General features: G+C 51.5%; 1 protein-coding gene across 2 annotated transcripts in view; it reads right to left on the reverse strand.

Moving 5' to 3' along the window:
- The window catches only part of FBLN1 (fibulin 1), an 80,726-nt gene that overhangs the window by 21,927 nt on the left and 39,464 nt on the right, over nt 1–19,335 (reverse strand). The window contains exons 12-15 of one of the 2 annotated variants that reach the window (XM_063075111.1): nt 17,510–17,629; nt 16,522–16,653; nt 14,564–14,687; nt 8,702–9,133 (exon numbers count right to left, since the gene is read on the reverse strand). In XM_063075111.1, the coding sequence (XP_062931181.1) occupies nt 8,779–9,133; nt 14,564–14,687; nt 16,522–16,653; nt 17,510–17,629 (731 nt within the window). In that variant the 3' untranslated portion in view covers nt 8,702–8,778. Of the gene's footprint in view, nt 1–8,701; nt 9,134–14,563; nt 14,688–16,521; nt 16,654–17,509; nt 17,630–19,335 lie in introns of those variants that run through there. The other variant, XM_063075108.1, reaches the window with a different exon arrangement.

Here is a 19,335-nt window from a genome sequence, read left to right on the forward strand (position 1 = left end):
CGACAAGTGTGTTTTGAGTGCCTCCTGGGCACCAGGCGCTTGGAGAACCAAAGTGAACAAGGGAGACACGATCCTGCCTTATTGGAGCCCACGGTTTGGTGGGGGGCAGGGGTAACCAGTGAGGGAGCGTGCATAACGTGCCGAGCTTGGGACCCGCATGAAGAAGTCAAATCCCATCGCCATATGATTGGGAGGAAGGACAAGAGGCCGACGTTTATTATAGGTCTACGTCCCAGGCACTGTGCTAGACATATTTTTTAAACCTCTTTATCATAAAATGAAACACAGATGCAAAAACTACATAAAATGAAGGTATAATTTAATAAGTTGTTATAAGGCAAATGCCTTTATAATCACCACCCCAGTCAAAAAAGAGAACTCGGCTAGTCACCTGAGGTCCCCTCATGTGTGCCAGATTGATGTCACCCCCTCCTACATCCCAAACGTAACCCCTGGCCTGAGTCCCATAGCAATCCCCTATTTGGGTTTCTTCATAGTTTTATCACACAAGTGTGCATCTCCAGACACAGTCATTTAGACTTGTCCATGAACAAGTTTTTGTTGTTTGTTAAGTCTTTTTTAATCTATGGGTTTCCTCTCCACCCCTTTATTTTCCATGCAATTTATCTGTTAAAGAATCCAAAGCAGTTGAGCTGTAGAGTTTCCTGTGGTCTGGACTTTGCTGATTGCATCTTCACGGTGCCCTTCAGCATGTTCCTCTGTCCTCTGCATTTCCTGCACATTGGCAGCCAGATCCAGAGGCCTGATGAGACACAGGCCCAGCCCCTTCAGCAGGATGACAGGGGTGGTCTGTCTTCCATCAGGGCCCATGGAGTCTGGTTGTCTCTCTTTCTGTGATGCCAGCAGCTGTTGATGCTGTGATTAGATGCAATGATTCAGTGGGGATTGCAAAATGCTGGCTGTCTGATTCTATCATCTCATTTTCATTTATTAGTTAAAATACTGCTATAAAGAGATGCTTCCCCTCATGTGCTACTGATATTTGGTTACCAGGAAATATAGGTCCACAGAGGAAAAGCAAGATCAATACTTGATTCTTTCCTTGTATTTATGAGTTTTCAGGATAATGAACTCTCTATCATTCTCCAAATAAATTTTTAAGAAAAAAATATCAGTATGAACTCACGATTTAAACCAATTTGATGAAGTTTGATCCACTGCAATTATTATCCTTTGTTCAAGCTCAAAATCTCCCATCTTTGGCCAGAGGGAACATGACATTGTCTCCTGGGTCCTTTCCACCTGGCCCTAGCAGTCTTTCATCTCTTTCTTGCTATCCGACATGACAAGAAGGTCGAGCTCATCTTATGCTTTTACTGCCCCAGATCTGGAATCAGTCATTTCCCCAATAAGTCCTGGGTTTTTTTTTCTTTGCTTTTTGTTTTTAGTGGAGAATAGTATTTCAATACCACACTCTAGATACAAGGGATGCTCAGTGCTACTGGGCTGGTCATTGTTTCTAGGACTCTTCGGTGGACATTTTTAGAGACAAATACACTGTGAGTTCACACAATGACAAAAAAAAAAAAAAAAAAAGGACCTCATGGTTTTTAACTTAATCTCCTCTGTATTACAGCAGAATATTCTTTCTTCCACATCAGAAATCCTGGTTCACAAAAACACAGGCAAGGGTAGATTACCCCATAATTATTCATTTAGTTTGTCCCACATGAAACAGTCGTCTCAGAAAAATGATACTAAAATTACCATCGCTAACATAATTACTGAAAATAACTTTTTGATATGTTCTCCCTGTTCTACTCAGTTTTTAAATAGATGTGCTATATCTACATTGTCTAAGCATACAATGATTCATATTGTCTTCTTTCCCTTATAACTCTCATTTAGTTGAAGTTGTACAAGTAAAATACACATTAATTAATATATATTAAACATACATATATATATATATAACTATTTGTTTAATGTTCGCATGTTGATAATACAGTCATGTGCCATATAATGACATTTAGGGCAATGAAGGACTGCATATATAATGGTGGTCCCATAAGATTATAATGGCCATAGCATATAGCCTAGGTGTGTAGTGGGCTGTAAGATCTAGGTTCGTGTCAGTACGCTCTAAGATATTCACACAATGATGAAATTGCCTAATGTATCCATTTCTCACAATGTATCCCCATCATTAAGTGACACATGACTGTAATTTGTGCCCTTTGTATGTGAATGTCAGTTTTGCTGGGTATAAAATCACTGGCTTACATTTTCTTGATTATCTTAAGTATGTTAATTCCATTTTCTACTGGAATAAAGTGTTACTGTCCAAAAGTGTGATGATAATACAGTTAGCTCAGTTGGTTTGAGTGCAGTGTTGATAACACCAAGGTCAAGGGTTTGGATCCCTGTACCAGGCAGTCAGCAAAGAAAAAAAAAAAGAGTCTGATAATAATATATATTTTTCCCTTTTAAGTACTTGTTGTTTTTGTTGATATGTCTATAGTTTGACTCCCCCAACCCTTTTCTTTAAAGTCCAGTAATTTTACTAGAATATGTCTTGGTTTTGGTTGTTCTGGGTTGATATTTTCAAGTATGTGTTGTGTTTTTTCAATATGGAATTTAAAATTTTTTTTTTTCAATTTATGGAAAGTTTTCTTATGCTATCATGTCTCCCCCTTGTTTTGGGTTTCTTCTTCAGAACTTCCTGTTATCTGTACGCTGAATCTTCTTTGCCTGTTTTGAGTATCTGTCACTTTTTCTTCAAGGCTTTTCTATCTTCTGTTATTTCTTTTTAAAATTTTTTGTTCTTTTCAACTTCTATTTCTTTTAAGTATTTATTCACTTTTGTCTTCTTCCCTGTTGCATCCTTATTCCTGAAGTCACTTGTTAAATTTTTAATTATTTCCTAAGTCTACTAATTCATGCCTCAGTTTTTCCTAATTCTGACTTACAATTTTCTTCCATATTTTGATCATTTTCTTAACACTTTTGGTTTGTTTTGAGACAGAATATTCCAGTTTTGATTTCTTCTGTGAGCCTGTCTTTCTGGTATGCTTTCATTACCCAGAGGGATATTACTCTGCTTCTTATTCTCTTTTTTCTTATAATTACTTTGTGTATTAGCTTGCCGAGGCTGTCATAATAAAATACTATTATTTTATCATAGTAGTTTAAACAACAGAAATTCATTTCCTCACAGTTCTGCAGATTGAAAGTCCAACATCAAGTCGTCAGCAGGTTTGGTTTCCTCTCAGGCCTCTCTCCTTGGCTTGCAGAAGTCCACCTGCTCACTGTCCTCACGTGCTTTTCCCTCTGTGGATATCTGTTTCCTGTTCTCCTCTTCTTATGATGATACCAGTCATATTGGATTGGGCCCACCCATATGACCTCATTTTTACCCTAATTATCTCCTTAAAGGCTCTATGTCCAAACACAATCAATTCTGAAGTACCGGGGGTTAGGATTTCAACATAAATTTTGGGAGGACACAATTCAACCATAACTTTGTGTTATCATAGATCTTCCAAAAGAGATATGCTGAAGTCCTAGTCCCCAGTATCAGAATGGGACCTTATTTGGAAGTAAGGTCATTGCAAATATAATTAGTTAAGACAAGGTCACACTGGAGTAGACTGGGCCCCTAATCCAATATGAGTGGTGTCCTCATAAAAGAGGGCTATATGCAGACAAAGACATACAAGAAGAATACCATGTGGTGACAAAGATTGGAGTGACACAGCTGCAAGCAGAGGAATGCCAAAGACTGCTGACACACCACCGGAAGCTAGAAAAACGCACACTCCTACAGGAAGGGCAACTCCCCTACAGGTTTCGGAGGAGTATGGCCCTGCCAACACCATGGCTTTGGACTCCTGGCCTCCAGAAATGTGAGAGAATAAATTTCTATTATTTTAAGCCACCTAGTTTGTGGTACTTTGTTACAGAAACTAATAAAGGAATATGACCTCGATGCTTTTTGGTTGATCATCTTTATGGGAAATTCATCTTCCTGAGATTTTAGAAAGAATATTCCCAGTGGTTTTCCTGACTTTGCAGAGCTCTCCAGTCTGTTGTGCCTGGCAGCTTACCTTCTGGCGCACCTCTGCATTCACCAGACCTTCTTTTGTCATAGTCTCTACTCTCTCCTACACACTTTTTCATTTCACTCCCAGCAGTTTTTTCCTAGTGTGAGTCCCTGACCTTATGGGAAGCAGTGATGGCTCAGTTTCAGAACCTCCAGGTCCAGGTGCTGTTCCCACATTGCTTACTGCACTTTCCAGGGACACCTGTTGACTATTTGGGGGTTCTCCAACTGTTTCCCACTGCTCTGTCCTGCACAGATGCCGGTACCATGCAGGTGGCCATGAACTGTATTTTGGGGTTTGTGGGGATGCCTTGTCACCTTGTTTTGTTGTGAATGTTTTCCATGGATTTTTGTTTTCCTATCTAGTTGTTCTGTGTCTTTTTTGGTTGAGGTCCAGAGAGCATCAAAAACTCTGCTGCTGCATCTTTCCAGAGTCTCCACGCTGCACATTTCACATGATTATTTCATCTCATCCACACCGCTCTTTCCTCCACACCACACTCCTCTTCTTTTAGCTAATAAAGTATCCTGTTCTGCACTCGGGAATTACAGAATGAGGACTAATACCCAGGGCTCTGTAAGATAGGCTAAAGTAACAATCTAACTAATCCCAAGAATGCTGTCCTTTTCCTGGTGTTTGATGCAGCACAGGACAGGGGCTCAGAGCACAGACCCCAAAACAGGCTGCATGGGTTTGAATCCCAGCCCCACCAGATACCAGCTGTGGAACTTTGGTGAAGTAACTTAACCTCTCTGTGCCCCCCGTGTCCTCACTGTGAAATGGGGAAGTAAACAGTACTTGCAGTTAAGTGCTTGGAACAGTGCTGGCTCATAGGAAGCACTATGTAAGTGTTAGCGGTCATCATTGTCATTATTATCGTCATGATAATGACAATCATTATTATCATTTCTCCTTAGGAGCTTGATTTACTACAGTGACACAGCCAGAAAAGCATAGGTCTAGGATCAGAAGTTTTGGCAGCTGTACATAGCAGTGACCTTGGACACGCCCAAATCCTCTGAACCTTCACCCCCCTTTAAATCAGGAACCAAAAGAACACTCAGTTACCTTCCAATGAATGGAGAAACCAACACTTACACTTATTGACTGCCTACTGTATACCAGACACTGCATGTTGTTTCACATAATGTTCAAAATCATCCATGACAGGGGTCTTGAGGCGGATGACTTACCCCAGGTCATGGAACTAGTAAACAGCAAGAAGGAGATTCAAACTCCTGTTCTTGTTTCATTTCTCCTGCACTGTCTCATCTCTCAGCAGCATGATCTAGGAGCACAGCTCTGCAGCTCCCAGAACTGCAGGGCAGCGGGGAGCTCAGGTCATTCACATCTCACCCCTACGCATGCACTCAAGTGCACACACTAGAAACCAAAGGTGTCCTTGAACACAGACAGCCACACCTCAAGAGGTAGGGAGTTCCACAAAGAAAGGTGGGTTCAGGCAGAGCCGGAGAGTCACTCAGTATATTGCAGGGGGTCTGATGCGCCAGGAAGTTACTGGGTGGCCTCAAATGCCCTGGACAGCTTTCCACCTCTTAATGTTCCTATGGACATGAAGGCAAAAGTGCTCCTTCTGGCCTGAGTAACCAGAACCATGACAAACAGATGACTGAATAGAACAACTAGATCCCTGCAGTGCCTTGCTGTCTTCACAGGGGTGACACTTGAACCAAGCCTCGAAAATGCTGCCCATTCATCCATCCATCCTTCCTTCTTTCCTTCTACCCATCTATCCATCCATTCATGCATCCATCCATCTACCCATCCACCCTTCCATCCATGCATCCATCCATCCATCCACCCATCTACCCATCCATCCACCCTTCCACCCATCCATCCATGCATCCACCCATCCATCCATCCTTCCATCCATCCATCTACCCATCCACCCTTCCATCCATGCATCCATCCATCCATCCACCCATCTACCCATCCATCCACCCTTCCATCCATCCATCTACCCTTCCACCCATCCATCCACCCTTCCATCCATCCATCCATCTACCCTTCCACCCATCCATCCACACTTCCATCCATCCATCCAGCCATCTACCCATCCATCTACCCTTCCACCCATCCATCCACCCTTCCACCCATCCATCCACCCTTCCACCCATCCATCCACCCTTCCATCCATGCATCCATCCATGCATCCATCCATCTACCCATCCACTCTTCCATCTATCCATCCATCTATTCTTCCTTCCATCCATCCATCCATCCATCCATCCATTTATTCATATGTTTAGTGAGCTCCTTCTTCAAGCCAGACGTTCCAAAGGTGTAGAGAACACAGAAATGAACCAGATACAATCCATGCTTCCCAAAATGCCCCAGAGTAGGGACAATAAACAAGTAACAACCAGAAGATGATGGGTATACACTCTGATGGAGGATGCCTGGGAGCCCAGGGAGCTCAGGCTGAGGAAGCCTTCCCTTAGGAGGTGACTTTTGAGCTAAGTCTGCAAGGAGAATGGCAGTTGGCAGGAGGATGGCACGGCACATGCTAAAGCCACAGGAAGGCACATTTGGGGGAGGGCAAGCAACTCTGTGGGGCTGGAATACAAGCACATGGGGTGAGCTGGAGTCAGGGAGATGTGGCTGAAAAGGTGGGCCAAGGCCAGATCAGGCAGGGCCTTGAATGCAATTCCAAGGGAGTTGGACTTCATCTGCTAAGAAAAGAGAACCATGGAAGGGTCTAAAGAGAAGAGGGTCATGACCAGACCAGTCCTTCACAGAGGTCCTCTGGCTGCAGCTTGGAGAATGCACTGGAAGATGGGAGACTGGAAGCCAGTCCAGACCAGACATGACCGGAGAGAGGTATGGAAAACAGCAGGAGGCATGGGAATGACTGGCTATAAGGTTCATGCTCCCACAGCTAGTTAACTGCTGCCTCTGCATGAGGCATGGAGTTAAGCATATGTCTGTCTTCTCCTCTAGACAGCAAGGCGGGCCATCCCGCCCTGCCCAGCTTACACATGATCGTAGGAAGGACCTTAGGACCCTGCAATATCCTTTACCTGATTCCACTGTGGTGTTCTGCTCCCCACTTCAGGCTTCTGCTTGGAAACAGCATCAGCAAAGCCACAGAAATTCTAGAGGCATAAGCAAGTGTGGGTAGAAAGTCATCCGTTCCCTCAGTAGACGTGGATGGAGCACTACTGTGTGCTAGGCACCTTGCCAGGAGCTGGGGACACTGCACTGAATGAGACAGACCCGGTCCCTGCCTTCACAGAGCCTTCTGGATGGTGGCAAGGAGGAATGCAAAGCACAGGTAAACGGGAATTGCAGCCTGTTGTAAGCATCACAAAGGAAAGTGTTACAAAAAAGACTGGCAGAGAAGACACAATCCCAGGTGCCAGGGAAGGCCTCTCTGAGGAAGGTGCACTTAAGCTGAGGATTAATCAGTATTCAGGCCAGGGACAAAGCACATGCAAAAGGCCTGAGGCAGCAAAGGGCTTGGTGGTGCGGCTCGGGGGCAGTGAGCAAGGTGACAGCAACCTGAGGTCAGACTGAGATTGCACACAAGGACTCAGTTATGCACAGTCTTGAAAGGCACGTTGAAGATCTAGGGTGTTCGGCCTAAATGCAGAGAAAGCCATAAAGGCAGAGGCTAAAAGATCACTCCAGCTGCTGAGCAGAGAATGAGTCATAGAGAGAGCTGAATGGACACTGGGAGACCAACAAAGGGTGACAGGTGACAGTGGCTTGGCTGGAATCATGATGGAGGAAATGAGAGGGGCAGTTGGGTTGAGGCCCACAGAGGAGGTCTGATGACAGAAGATAATGGTCAGAACTGCGGAGCTGGTAAACCAGGGTTTGGAAGCCGGCTGTGTGACCTTGGGTGAATCAGTCACCCTCTCTGAGTCTCCATGAGGATGATACACCTGCCCGGCAGGACTGGAGGTGACACATACTTCATCAGTGGTTCCCATGAGCACCACGTGGACTGTGCTGTCCTTTGCCTCGCCCCTGGCACAGGGCTGGGATCCACAGTGGAGCAACCGGCCCCATTTAAGCAAGATCGTGTCCAAGATGCTGCAGCCGGGTTCAGTGTTTTCCACCCCGTCTTTGTCTTTTTATCAAGACAGAGTGGGAGGTCTGAACCTCAGGATAGAGCTTTTTGTCACAGTTAAATGCTCAGCTCCGAGTGATACAGGAAGGAACCAAGCCAGGGCCAGGTGACCTGGTTCCTTGGCCAGCCTCAGCCACAACAGGCTGTGGAACTTTGGCCAAGCCCTTCCCCTTTTCTCTTGGCCTCAGTTTCCACATTTATAAATTGAGGGGGGACTGAGCTCAGTAGTCTCTGAGGGCCCTTCTTGGTCATTACCTTTAGTCTTTGGGTTCAACACAAAGAAAGAAGAGATAACTCATCTGACATGATGTGCTGAGCCTCTTTCTCCCCTGGCCTGGGCTCCCTGGGGGGATATACTGTGAGCTCTGTAGACAGCGGCCCCCAGGCGCATGTCCCTTTACAGAAAACTTTCCTCGGTCTGCCCTGGGGGGCACCAGGGGGTGGCAAGTGCTCAGCTCACCCCCAGGTAATACGCAGCACGGAGACTCCCAACCGCACCAAAGAAAACCCAGCACGCGGGGCCCGCCATGTGGGGTGGCCTGCTAAGACTTTATTGAAACCCCGGAGGGGGAGGGGAAGAAAGTAACAAGGGGAGCCCCCCCGGCCCGAAGCAGGTGCTCAGAGCTCTGCGGACACAAAGATGAAAAGCTTGGCCACAAAGGAGCTGACGGTGCCGTGGCGAAAGAGATCCATCTTGACGGTCAGGAGCAGGTCCCTGGGCTCGGGGATGGGCTTGGTGAGGGCCACCACCCCACTGTGGTGGCTCACCTTCCGGGTGGTGAAAAAGCCCTCCTCATTGCCGCCGGTGATGGCCAGCTGCATGCTGTCCCCAGGGACGGCACTGGAGGGGCCCATGCGGAAAACCACCGCGGGCACTTGGATGTTGGTGGGGAAAGAGAGGTGGTAGTAGGTTATTCTCAGAGGCAGCTTGGGGCACTCCTGATTCTCATGGCAAGGCAAGCGCTCGCAGCGGCTGCAAGAAAAGTGGACAGGGAGACACAGGGGGGTTAGGGCAAACTCAGCAAGCGGAGAAACAAGAGTGCGGGGGAAGCGGGGCAGCAGGGGCTCGTGGCGGGGCCTCCCGCCGCCCCTTTGGCCAGTCCAGCCGATGCCAAGAGTGCCCTCACTCACCTGCGGGAGGCGCCGAGGACCTCCGGGCTGCTGACTCAGGCACTAGCCTCTTCCAACACCCTCAGGGGGCACTGGATGGCGGGGGGTCAAGGGCTGTGCCAGAGTGAGGCGTGTCCCCTTCTCACTGGCAGAGCTCACCCCGGGTGCCCCCGGCAGGCACACTCTGCCTTCTGAGGGTCATCTGGGCTCTTGGCCCTTCACCCAGACAGTGGCCAGGGCCACACAGGGCTCTTGGGTGGGTCTCCAAGACGACCTTTGAAGTGATCGTGTCCACCACTAGCAATCAGGGCTGCTGCCATTGACCGTGTGCTTGGCTATTCCTCGTGTGATCACTACAACTGCACTATGGCCATTTTCGGATAAGGAAACTGAGGCTCAGAGAGAAAGTGGCCTTCCCAAGGTCACAGAGTGAGTGAGGGAGCCAGATCTGGGTGCAGACAGCGAGGTCTGCTCCCTGTTCTCCATCACTAATCCTTGTGCTCCAGGCCCAGTTCCCCAACTGTGTCCACAGGGCCAGCTAAGGGCTCAGAATGGTGATGGTGACAGACACTGACTCCCCGTGACAGATCCTAATTTCCTGTGACAGGATGGTGAGAGGAACTATCTGCTGTGTCCTGAACTCCAGGCCCATCGCACTCTGAAAGCAGATGTTCGGCCCCGTAGGGCCTGGCTGAGCATGTTCCAGGAAGTTCCACCATCTTGACTGCACTTGATTCTCTAGTCAAGAGCATCCTGCCTGGTCTCCTGTCACTTCTCCCTTTCACCTTTTTAAGTTTCCATCCTACTGGGCTCCTTGGGTTTATTTGGCATTTGGCATTTATTGTGAGGAGGGTTTTTTTTTTTTTTTACATCCAATTTCTAGGCTATTTAACCAGACAGATAAGGAGGTTTTCATTTATTTGGCTATTTGCCATCCTGAGCTCTTAGAAAGGACAGCCCTGGGCTCCATGGCACTAAAGGCCTGTAAGGATTGGGAACGCTGAAGAGGGGAGTCCTGCATGGGAGGGGGCCCAGAGAGAGAAGGTGGGCACAGGTGTTGCTGAGGGTTAGCCTGTCCCCAGAGACACCCAGGTCCGGGCCAGATGGGAGCACTCCACATGATCTGAGAGACGTCTCTACCAGAGTGGGCCTCGGATGAGCGGGGAACTGAGGATGGCCCTGGAGAACGGCGGAGGTGTTGGGGTCCGTGACCTGTGCTTCTCCAGGGTGCGGGAAAGCAGCTGTGTACATCGGGGGCTTTCCCTGCACTAACTCACTTCACTGTCGCCCTCCACTGATGGGAAGGCAGAAGCTCAGTGTGGACAGTTAACTTCTCCACGACTCCACATTCTATAGCAAGTAGATGGCAGGTTTGGGTCTCAAAGTCGGCCTTTTCACGTGAAAGCCTTTACACACACACACACGCACACACACATGCACACGCATTCACACGCACACACACATGCACACACACACGCACACGCATTCGCACACACACATGCACACACGCACGCACACATGCACACATGCACACACACGCATTCACACGCACACACACACGCACACGCATTCACACGCACACACACATGCACACACACACGGACGCGCACACACATGCACACACGCACACACACATGCACACACACGCATGCACACACACACACGCACGCACACACGCACGCACACGCATTCACACGCACACACATGCACACACACACGGACGCGCACACACGCGTGTGCACACGCACGCACGCACACATGCATACGCACACACACACAGCCTCTTCAGAAATGGCCTGGATGCGCCCGGTCAGTAGGTGGCCCTAGAGTCTCCCTCAGGGGCTTTGGCTTCCCCGGCGCCTCCTGTGCTGACCAAGGACTGACCAAGGACAGGGTTTGGTGTGTCACAGGGAAGCGTTAACCCGGGGCGCGTGGAAGGCCTGGAATGGGAGGCGTGCGCGGTGTTCTGGTGCAGCTCCTGAGACCGTCCCACACCGGAGAGCGGGACGCTCCTTCCTGCTCGCAGCTTCCACCCCAGCGCATGGCACAGCATTCAGCAGGGCGCCCTGGGCCCTTCCCCCGCCAGCTGTCTCCGCGCTGGCTCCTTCCAGACCACTCGCTTCCCCAGCGCAGGGCCGAGGCTCTTCGGCTTTGTGTTTTGTTTTGTTTTTGGCTCTTCTGTCCCAGCACAGGGCTCGACAGCTTTTATGTGCTTCATCAATGATCGCCGCACAAACACATCCTTGATTTTCCTGGTCATTCCTGACTTCAGTGATCCTATCCTGCTCTACCCCAAATGGACTGAAACACCTGGGAGTCGGAACTACTGCATCTGGCAAACTGCCTGTCAGACTGGGAACTGCACTAAAATCTTTGTTAGCCAGTGTGTCTAGATCAGGGACGGGCTGTCATCACCAAATCTACTACAGAGCAGGGCACAGGCGACCACTCCCTGGTCCCTGCCTGGCATGGAGGGCCAGACCCCTGGTACCTCAGGCCCTGGTTTCCGTGAATGTGTTCCCTCACCATGCCATGAATCCTGGGTCATGTCATTCACTACAGAACAATGGGCCCGGGCCCCAGGTTTTTAGTTCAACACACTTGATCCTAACACCCCAAGTTCTGTGAGGATCATCAAAAGCCACCACACCCCAGAGAAGAAAGGCCCTCAAAACCACCCCCTTCTCCGGGGAGGCACAGCTGCTCTGGCCACCTCCTGGCTGTCCGATGCTGTGGCCATCCCTGCTGGCAACTCCTGACTTTCATGTGATTGTTATTCCAGAGACAAGCCCTAGGAATCGGCCAAGGCAGAGGAGCCATTGAGGGCTCCAGCCCTCTCTGCCCACCCTCAGGCCCAGAGCTGTTCACTTGCGCCCCTTCCCTGGGAAGCAGCAACCAAGCCCACCCAGCTTTGCTCCGGCTTTCAACGCCACGAAAAGTCAGGGGTCGGCCCCACCGAGGGACAAAGAGGATGTTTCCAGTCCCAGTGCAGGCTCTGGGACAGCTTTGGACACTTCCCCCTGTGGGCAGGAGGAATCATGAGGTCAGGGCCTGAACAGCCTGGTCACATCCGCGAGGCCAAGCCCTGTGGTTTGTGGCCCTGCTTACTGGGTCATGCTGCAGTTACCAGCCCTCGGCTGCCGGGGACACTGCCCAGAAGCTGCGTGAAGGAAGAGGGAGCTGAGGCCCGGGGGAGAGAGACTTACCCCTGGCCTGTCAAGGGCCCTGAGTGCCCTGCTCCTGCTGAGTGTTAATCACAGAAGTGCTGGCCACTGGGGCTTTTCTATATATGCCTCTTTTGGACTTCAAAAATTGCTTTGTGAAGGTGAGATAATAAATTCTTTAGCAGGTTTCGATTTTGGATGAGGAGGAAAAGGGGTTGTAACATGGAAAACTCCGGTCTGAGGGGTTGGCAGTGCTGAGAGAAGGTTCGCCCCTCCTTGCCCAGCCCACTGGCCTGCATCCCACCCATGTCGGTTCACTGGCAAAGGAACGATGCCTCTCTGTCAGTGACTTGTCACTACAGCTCACACTACAGCTCGCGGTGTTCCTGTGGTCCCACAGCAGCCGACTGGGATGGGGCAACCAAAGGTAAAAGTTCCTGTGGCCCTCAACTGGGGATTCCAGGCCTGGACCCCACTTCCCACGCCTGACACTGGGCTCCTGGCTGGTCCATGCCCTTCAGCAGGGGTCCACAGTCCTCCCCACCCTCCCAGCACGCCACATACTCTCCCGTCATTGTTGTTTTGCATGCACTCCTGGTGTCCGGCACAGGGGACAGGGCCTTTGTGGGCTCACTGTCTGTCCAGTTGCCTGTACACAGTAGGCCCAAGAAAGAATGACTTTCTCCAGCACTGAGGGTGTGGCAGAGGCTTCCAGAGCTCACGCCAATATAAGGGGTGGAGCTGGATTCTACCAATTCCAGCCAACCTCAGTGCCCAAGGCCAACCTACCGAGCCTTGGGCTTAGGAGGCATCAAGACCCCTGTGCGGGGCAGCTTCCTCCTCTTTTGGTTTTGTGACTGTGTGCCAAGTTAGCAATCAGGTCACAGCCACAGCCAGTCTTCCAGAATCCTCAAACCCAGACACGACAAAGGCCTGGGAGTGAGTGAACTTACAATGACAAATGGCTGCACATCTCAAACTGAGGACATGGGACTTTCTTAATGGCTCAGGAAAGCACCACCACTGCCCGCCAGGCTGCCGCATAACCCACCAGGTGTTTGGGACACTATGGACTTGCAAAACCCATCCTGAAGTGTCTTTTCCCTAGCCCGAGCACAGGAAGGAAACGAGGTGGCGGGTTTCCAAGCAGACAGGAACACATGCTGGGAGACAGCAGCTCAGGGCAGCGGCAGCCCCAGGCCAGGGAGAACATGAGGGCTGCCGGGGACCCCAGAGCTGCTCAGCACACTGCAGGCTGGGCCAGGCTGGTGAGCCGAGCCACAGACACTGGAGCCCGATGCACCATCAAAGGAGGACACTGACCCTCAGGCAGGAGGGGCGGCCGGCCAAAAGACTAAGACAGGCTCAAGGTCAAGAGGCCAGGCCTGGGAGCAGGCAGCCAGCTGTGCACTTGCTGTGAGCATCTCCAGGCTCGGGGAGGCATCACGAGTCCTCACTCCCGGGACCGGATCCTGAGACAACTGACAGCAGTGCCACAAGAGACTCACTGAGCAAAACTAAGGGCGAAGTAGGGGTGAGGTGACAATAATGGCCCTGGGGTCCTCACAACTCCATGAGGAAGGTGCTTCCCGGATACCCCAACAGACACCCTGGTGGCCTGGGAGTGAGTGAGCTTACAATGACACATGGACACATACCTCAAGTTTAGGACATGGAATCTTCCGTGCTCTCCCACATAGCCACCTGGCTAGCTGGATTCCAGCTTTCAAGTGGTTTGCCTAACAACAATGCCCCAACAAGTCACATCGGCTCCCTGGCTTTTGGCTGACACAGAGACATTGCTACCTGCTCATCTGAGTTGGAGCATCTGCATGTCACAGACAAGGATATTGAGACCCAGAGGGCTTGCCCAAGGTGACACACCAGGAAACAAGAGGGCTGAGGTTTCTGCTTGGCTCTATGCACAGGCCTGGCCTGCGAGCAAGACTACAGACTCCAAACTCATCTGAAGTCACTCCCTTGGCTTTCTGAGACCAGTCTCTCTGGAGTTTAGGGGCCTGAGAACCAGAAATCACTGGTCACAGCTCGCTAACCTCCCACCCATGCCCAGAGATGGGCCACCAGGAAGGCCGACACAGATAAACGATGGCAGGGCCAGAGGGACTTACGTGTCTGCGGAGCGGCGGTAGTTCTCAGGGCACTCGAAGGCCAGGCAGCGAAAGCCACCCTGGATGTTGAAGCAGGTCTCATTGATGGAGCAGTTGTGGATGCCAGTCACACACTCGTCAATGTCTGTGAGAGACCCAAAGGCGGCACAGTGAAGGCCGAGGCCACAGGAGCCATCCCCATCCACAGACAGAGGCCCCAGGCCTCCCACCAATTGGGTCGGGGGCAGGGATCAGGCCATCCTTGCCCTCCACTGGCTGGTTTCTGGAGCAGCGCCCTGTGCCAGCTCTTTTATTTATATTTGCATTTATAAGGTATTAACTTATGATTACAATCCCTGGAATAAAAGCAAACACTACCTGATGGGCCCTGGGAGCACTCAGCAGGGACAACTCAATCGTCCTAACGATTCAATGAGGCAAGCACTGTCATGATCCTCGTTTTAGAGGGGTGCTCACAGAGCTTAAGGGACCTGCCAAGGCCACACATTTTGGAAGTGGCGAAGTTGAGCTTTGAACCTAGGCAGGATGGCAGTGGAGTCCATGCACTAACCACCCTGGACCTCTCCATGGCTCCCGAGGCATGTCACCCTTACCGCACACGTGACTTGTGACATCCTAGGAGGGAAGGAGCAGAAGCTACCAGCTCCATATTACAGTGAGGAAACCAGGATTAAAGAGTTACACATATTGCCCCATGTCCTGGGGTCAGTGCCTGTTTGGGCTGGACCAGAACCAGGCCTGGGATTCCAGAGTGGGGCCCAAGACACCATAATGAGAAGGCCCTGGAGAGGTAAGCCACCCCCTTCCCACAGACACTCTGGAGCAGCCAAATGGTAGGGTTTAGGGGATGTCACCAGGCCTGGGAGGCACCCATTAAGAGGTGCCAAGTGCCTGATCCTCAGTGGCAAAAAAAACCACTCCCCATCTCAAAGGCCACGGCTCAGGAATGTGTTTTGCTGTATCTGGGCAGGACCCCAGGCTGCAGTGAGGAAGCCCGGCCAGGAGAAGGCAAGTCATTTACTCCGTCAGAAATGCGAAAACAAAGCAGCTTCCATCCAGAGCTCCGGACGGGCTGTGCGGGTTCCTCCCAGGAAACGCTGCAGCTCCTGGCTGCCTGTGATCAGTCACCTCCTTCCTGACCAGAAACTACATCTGCAGAACCTGGGGCCTCCAGAGCCGCTGGACCCACAGCCCGTGTGGGGCTCACCAGGAAGGGGCTGGGCAGACCCCTCTGAGATGCAGCCGCTGGAGCCATTCCTGGATGAGAGGCCAGTGTGTACACCCCAGAACCACTGGTTAACAAATATCTATTTAGCACCCTCTCAGGTATCGAGTGGATGGTCACAGGATGCATGGTGACCCCAGAGTGTTCTCGGAAACAGGGGCTGGACACAGAGCAGATGCTGTGGACCCCATATCATTTAGCCCACCCTGAAGCCAACAGGCCCCAGCTGGACCCTCACAGTGTGAGTGTCCACAACTATGAGGACCTTAGGGCTATCCCCTTGCCTGGACCATGAGCAGCACCTCGGGACAGAGGCCCTGCCACCTGCTCACTGTTGTGACCCAGGGCCTGGCCCACAGCAAGGGCTCGTCCAATGACCGAATGAAAGACTGAACAGGCAAGCACTGTGCTGAGCATGGGGTCTTCTGGGGCCTCATTTCCCCTTTCCTCCCTGGCAGGCATCTTCCCAGAGGCCATCAGCCCTGTTCCAGTCTTCTCGGGGCTACTGAGGGCACAGGGAGGGCTCAGGTGTTCCTGCCCGACGGAGCTTACCTGGGGCTCAGTCAGCCCTAAGGACAGGTGTGCTGGGGCCTGCGTGCTGTGGATGTGGAGGCCTCCCCTCCCAAACGCACCTCGAGTCAGAGAACACAATCCCCCAGCTTGGCCTCAGCCCCCAACACTGCAGAGCCCCAAGCCTGGCCTGAGCGACCCCGGGGGTTTCTGCCCTGCTCACCTTGGCAATTGCGGCCGTTGGGGGCCAGCCTGTAGCCGGATGAGGGGCAGCTGCACTGGAAGCTTCCGGGGATGTTGATGCAGCGGTAGGAGCAGATGTGGCCCCCGGTGGGCAGGGCACACTCGTCAATGTCTGCAACGGCAAAGCCCACCTGAGCACCCTGGGTCCTGGTCCACAGCCACAGCTGCTGGCCAGGCTATGTCCCCTGGGGGGGGGCCTGGAAGGGCAGCAGGACAGGGAGGGCCGGACACAGGAGGCTTCAGAGACCATCAGGTCAGAAAAGCAAACAGGCCCGGAGAGGAATGGGACTAGCCCAGGGTCACACGACAAGTTTATGGAGTGAAGTATGCATGTGGTCGGGGCGCGGGTGTGAATGGAGAACAACGCGCTATAAAAATACACCTCACATGGAAATAGCGACGATCACAGCAACAGCTGCCTTTGAGCACCTGCGGGGAGCCAGGCACTGTGTGAAGTGCTTTCGAGTGATCTGGTTTAATCCTCCAACAACCTGGTGAGGCTGGGGCTGACCCCCATGTTACAGAGGAGGACACGGTGGCCCAGGCCTGCTGAGGAGCTTTCAAAAGGCCAGAGGCAGAGCTGGGCATCAGGGACGTGGGTGGTCTCTAAGCCCCTCCTCACCTCTCCGCCACATGCTGCCACCATGCCCTGGGACGTGCAGCTCAGGGTCCCAGTACACTTGGCCATCGCCACCATGGCATGTTTATTAAAGAACAGTTCGGGAAGTGGTTTGTGCCCCTTCTGGCCTCACTCTCCGTGACAGGTGAAGTGTACCCAAATAAACCTCAGTTGGATGGAAATCCACACACCACCCGCCAGCCTCAAAGGCAGAAATCAAAGCTTCTCCAGGTGAAGAAATTCCAGCAGGCCCTTTCCTCTGAAACACAGGGCCCGCAGCTGCCGTGTCGCCATGTCGTGGTGAGGTGGGGGTGCTCTCCGCTCAGCTAGTGGGCGGGGGCGCGCTCACCTTCGCAGGTGACCCCGTCCACGTCACTGAGCTGGTAGCCACGCCGGCAATAGCACTGGTAGGAGCCGTAGACGTTGGCACACTCCTGGCTGCAGGGGCTGCTGCTGCACTCGTTTACGTCTGAAAGAGAGAGGGTTCCTGAAGTCACCGTCAGAGCCACATCACATGTCCCTGCCTCCACAGCAGCCCTCATGCTGATGGCACTGGGGGCCAGCAAACAGACATCTCCTTTCCACCTCCCTCAAGTACCACACTTGGAGAGGTGGAGGTTCTGGGATGTGGGGCTAGGGACCTGCCTGGGGTCACCCTGAGAGAGAGGGCCCCCACTCCAGCCCCTCACAGCTGACAAATCTGGAATCTCTTCATTCCTGCCACTGCCTGTATCTCCTGCCAGGATGACAGCAACAGCGTCCAGTCTCAGCTCCCTCTAATCCAGCCCCCACCAGGGGGCCAGAGTCCATTCTAGTTCTCAAATGGAAATCCAATTCTTTCCTCCCTCCTTCACCTCCTAGATGACATCCTACAAAGATGATGGCACAAGGAAGGCCCTTGGTGACCCAGCCCATATGCCAATACTCCTAATACTCCAGTGCTCTGAACCCACTGCGCCACTCAGCAACTCTGGGCTATCACTCATCTAGAGGAGAAAAAAGATAGCAAACTATGGCCCACGGGCCAAATCTGGCCCACCACTTGTTTTTGCAAATAAAGTTTTATTGGAACACAGCCATGCTCATTATTTTACCATGGTCTATGGCTGCTTTTGTACTACCACGGCAGAGTGGAGTAGTTGCAATAGAGACTGTGGCTGGCAAAGCCTGAAATATTTACCATGTGGCTTTTAGAGAAAAAACTTGCCACCCCCTGGCCTAGATGCTCCTTCTCACATTTATTTACCTCTACTTCCTAGCAGGACAGAAGGGAATGTCCATTAACCTCTCACCCCGTGTTTTACCTCTGTGGCCCCTACACTCCTGGCCTGGCCTCCACCTGCTCACCTGCTCACCTCTGCCCAGTGTCATTTCTCATCACACCCTAGAGTCTCTCCCTGATGCAGGAGCCGAGTTCTTGCTACACACTCGGGGCTGGTGCTTCATAAATGTTCAGTGGAGTCACATGGCCAGGCTGGTCAGGCACTGGTTCTGTGTCCACAACGGTGGCCACTAATGCAGACATGAATACCTACTTTTCAGTCACTTAGTAGTGACCAGGGGAAGCACAAGCCAGAAATAGTAATAACAACAACAGCAGCAGCAGCAGTTTCCACAATGCCAGCTCTTCATCCTGCACCTGGTCCTGTGATAAACTCTTCACACACTTCATCTCATTCCATTTTCGTGACCCTGCCTGCAAGAGGTTGGTCCTACTAAGGTTGGTCCTACTATCCCTGTTTTACAGACGAGAACATTGAGGCCCAGAAATGTGGAGTCACTTTTTCAAGGCCATGAAAATGGCAGAACTGGGATCTGAACCCAGGTCTAAGAGACTCCCAACTCGTGAATCTAGTTCCTTGCCCATACACGCTTGTTGGGTCTGGTTCTCGGGGCAAGTGGCAGAATATCTGGGGAAGCCTAGCACCCAGGACCCCGCCACACCTTCCGTCCCCTAGTTTGAGAATTATTACACTGGAGCACACCCTGGAGTATCTGACTCTTGTGACCGTCTCATCAGTAAGGGCTCTTTCCTAATCCAGAACTTTAAGACCTGCCACATTTTGAGTCTGGCTCCAGAAGTTGCCTCCTGGGCCACTGCACTACACATAGCAGGGCACGGCGGACAATGTGACGGATGCCAAGGGCTTCTCAACTTTGCTGACCATGGAACCT

This window comes from Cynocephalus volans, chromosome 12, assembly GCF_027409185.1.
Source record: "Cynocephalus volans isolate mCynVol1 chromosome 12, mCynVol1.pri, whole genome shotgun sequence".
NCBI lineage: Eukaryota > Metazoa > Chordata > Mammalia > Dermoptera > Cynocephalidae > Cynocephalus > Cynocephalus volans.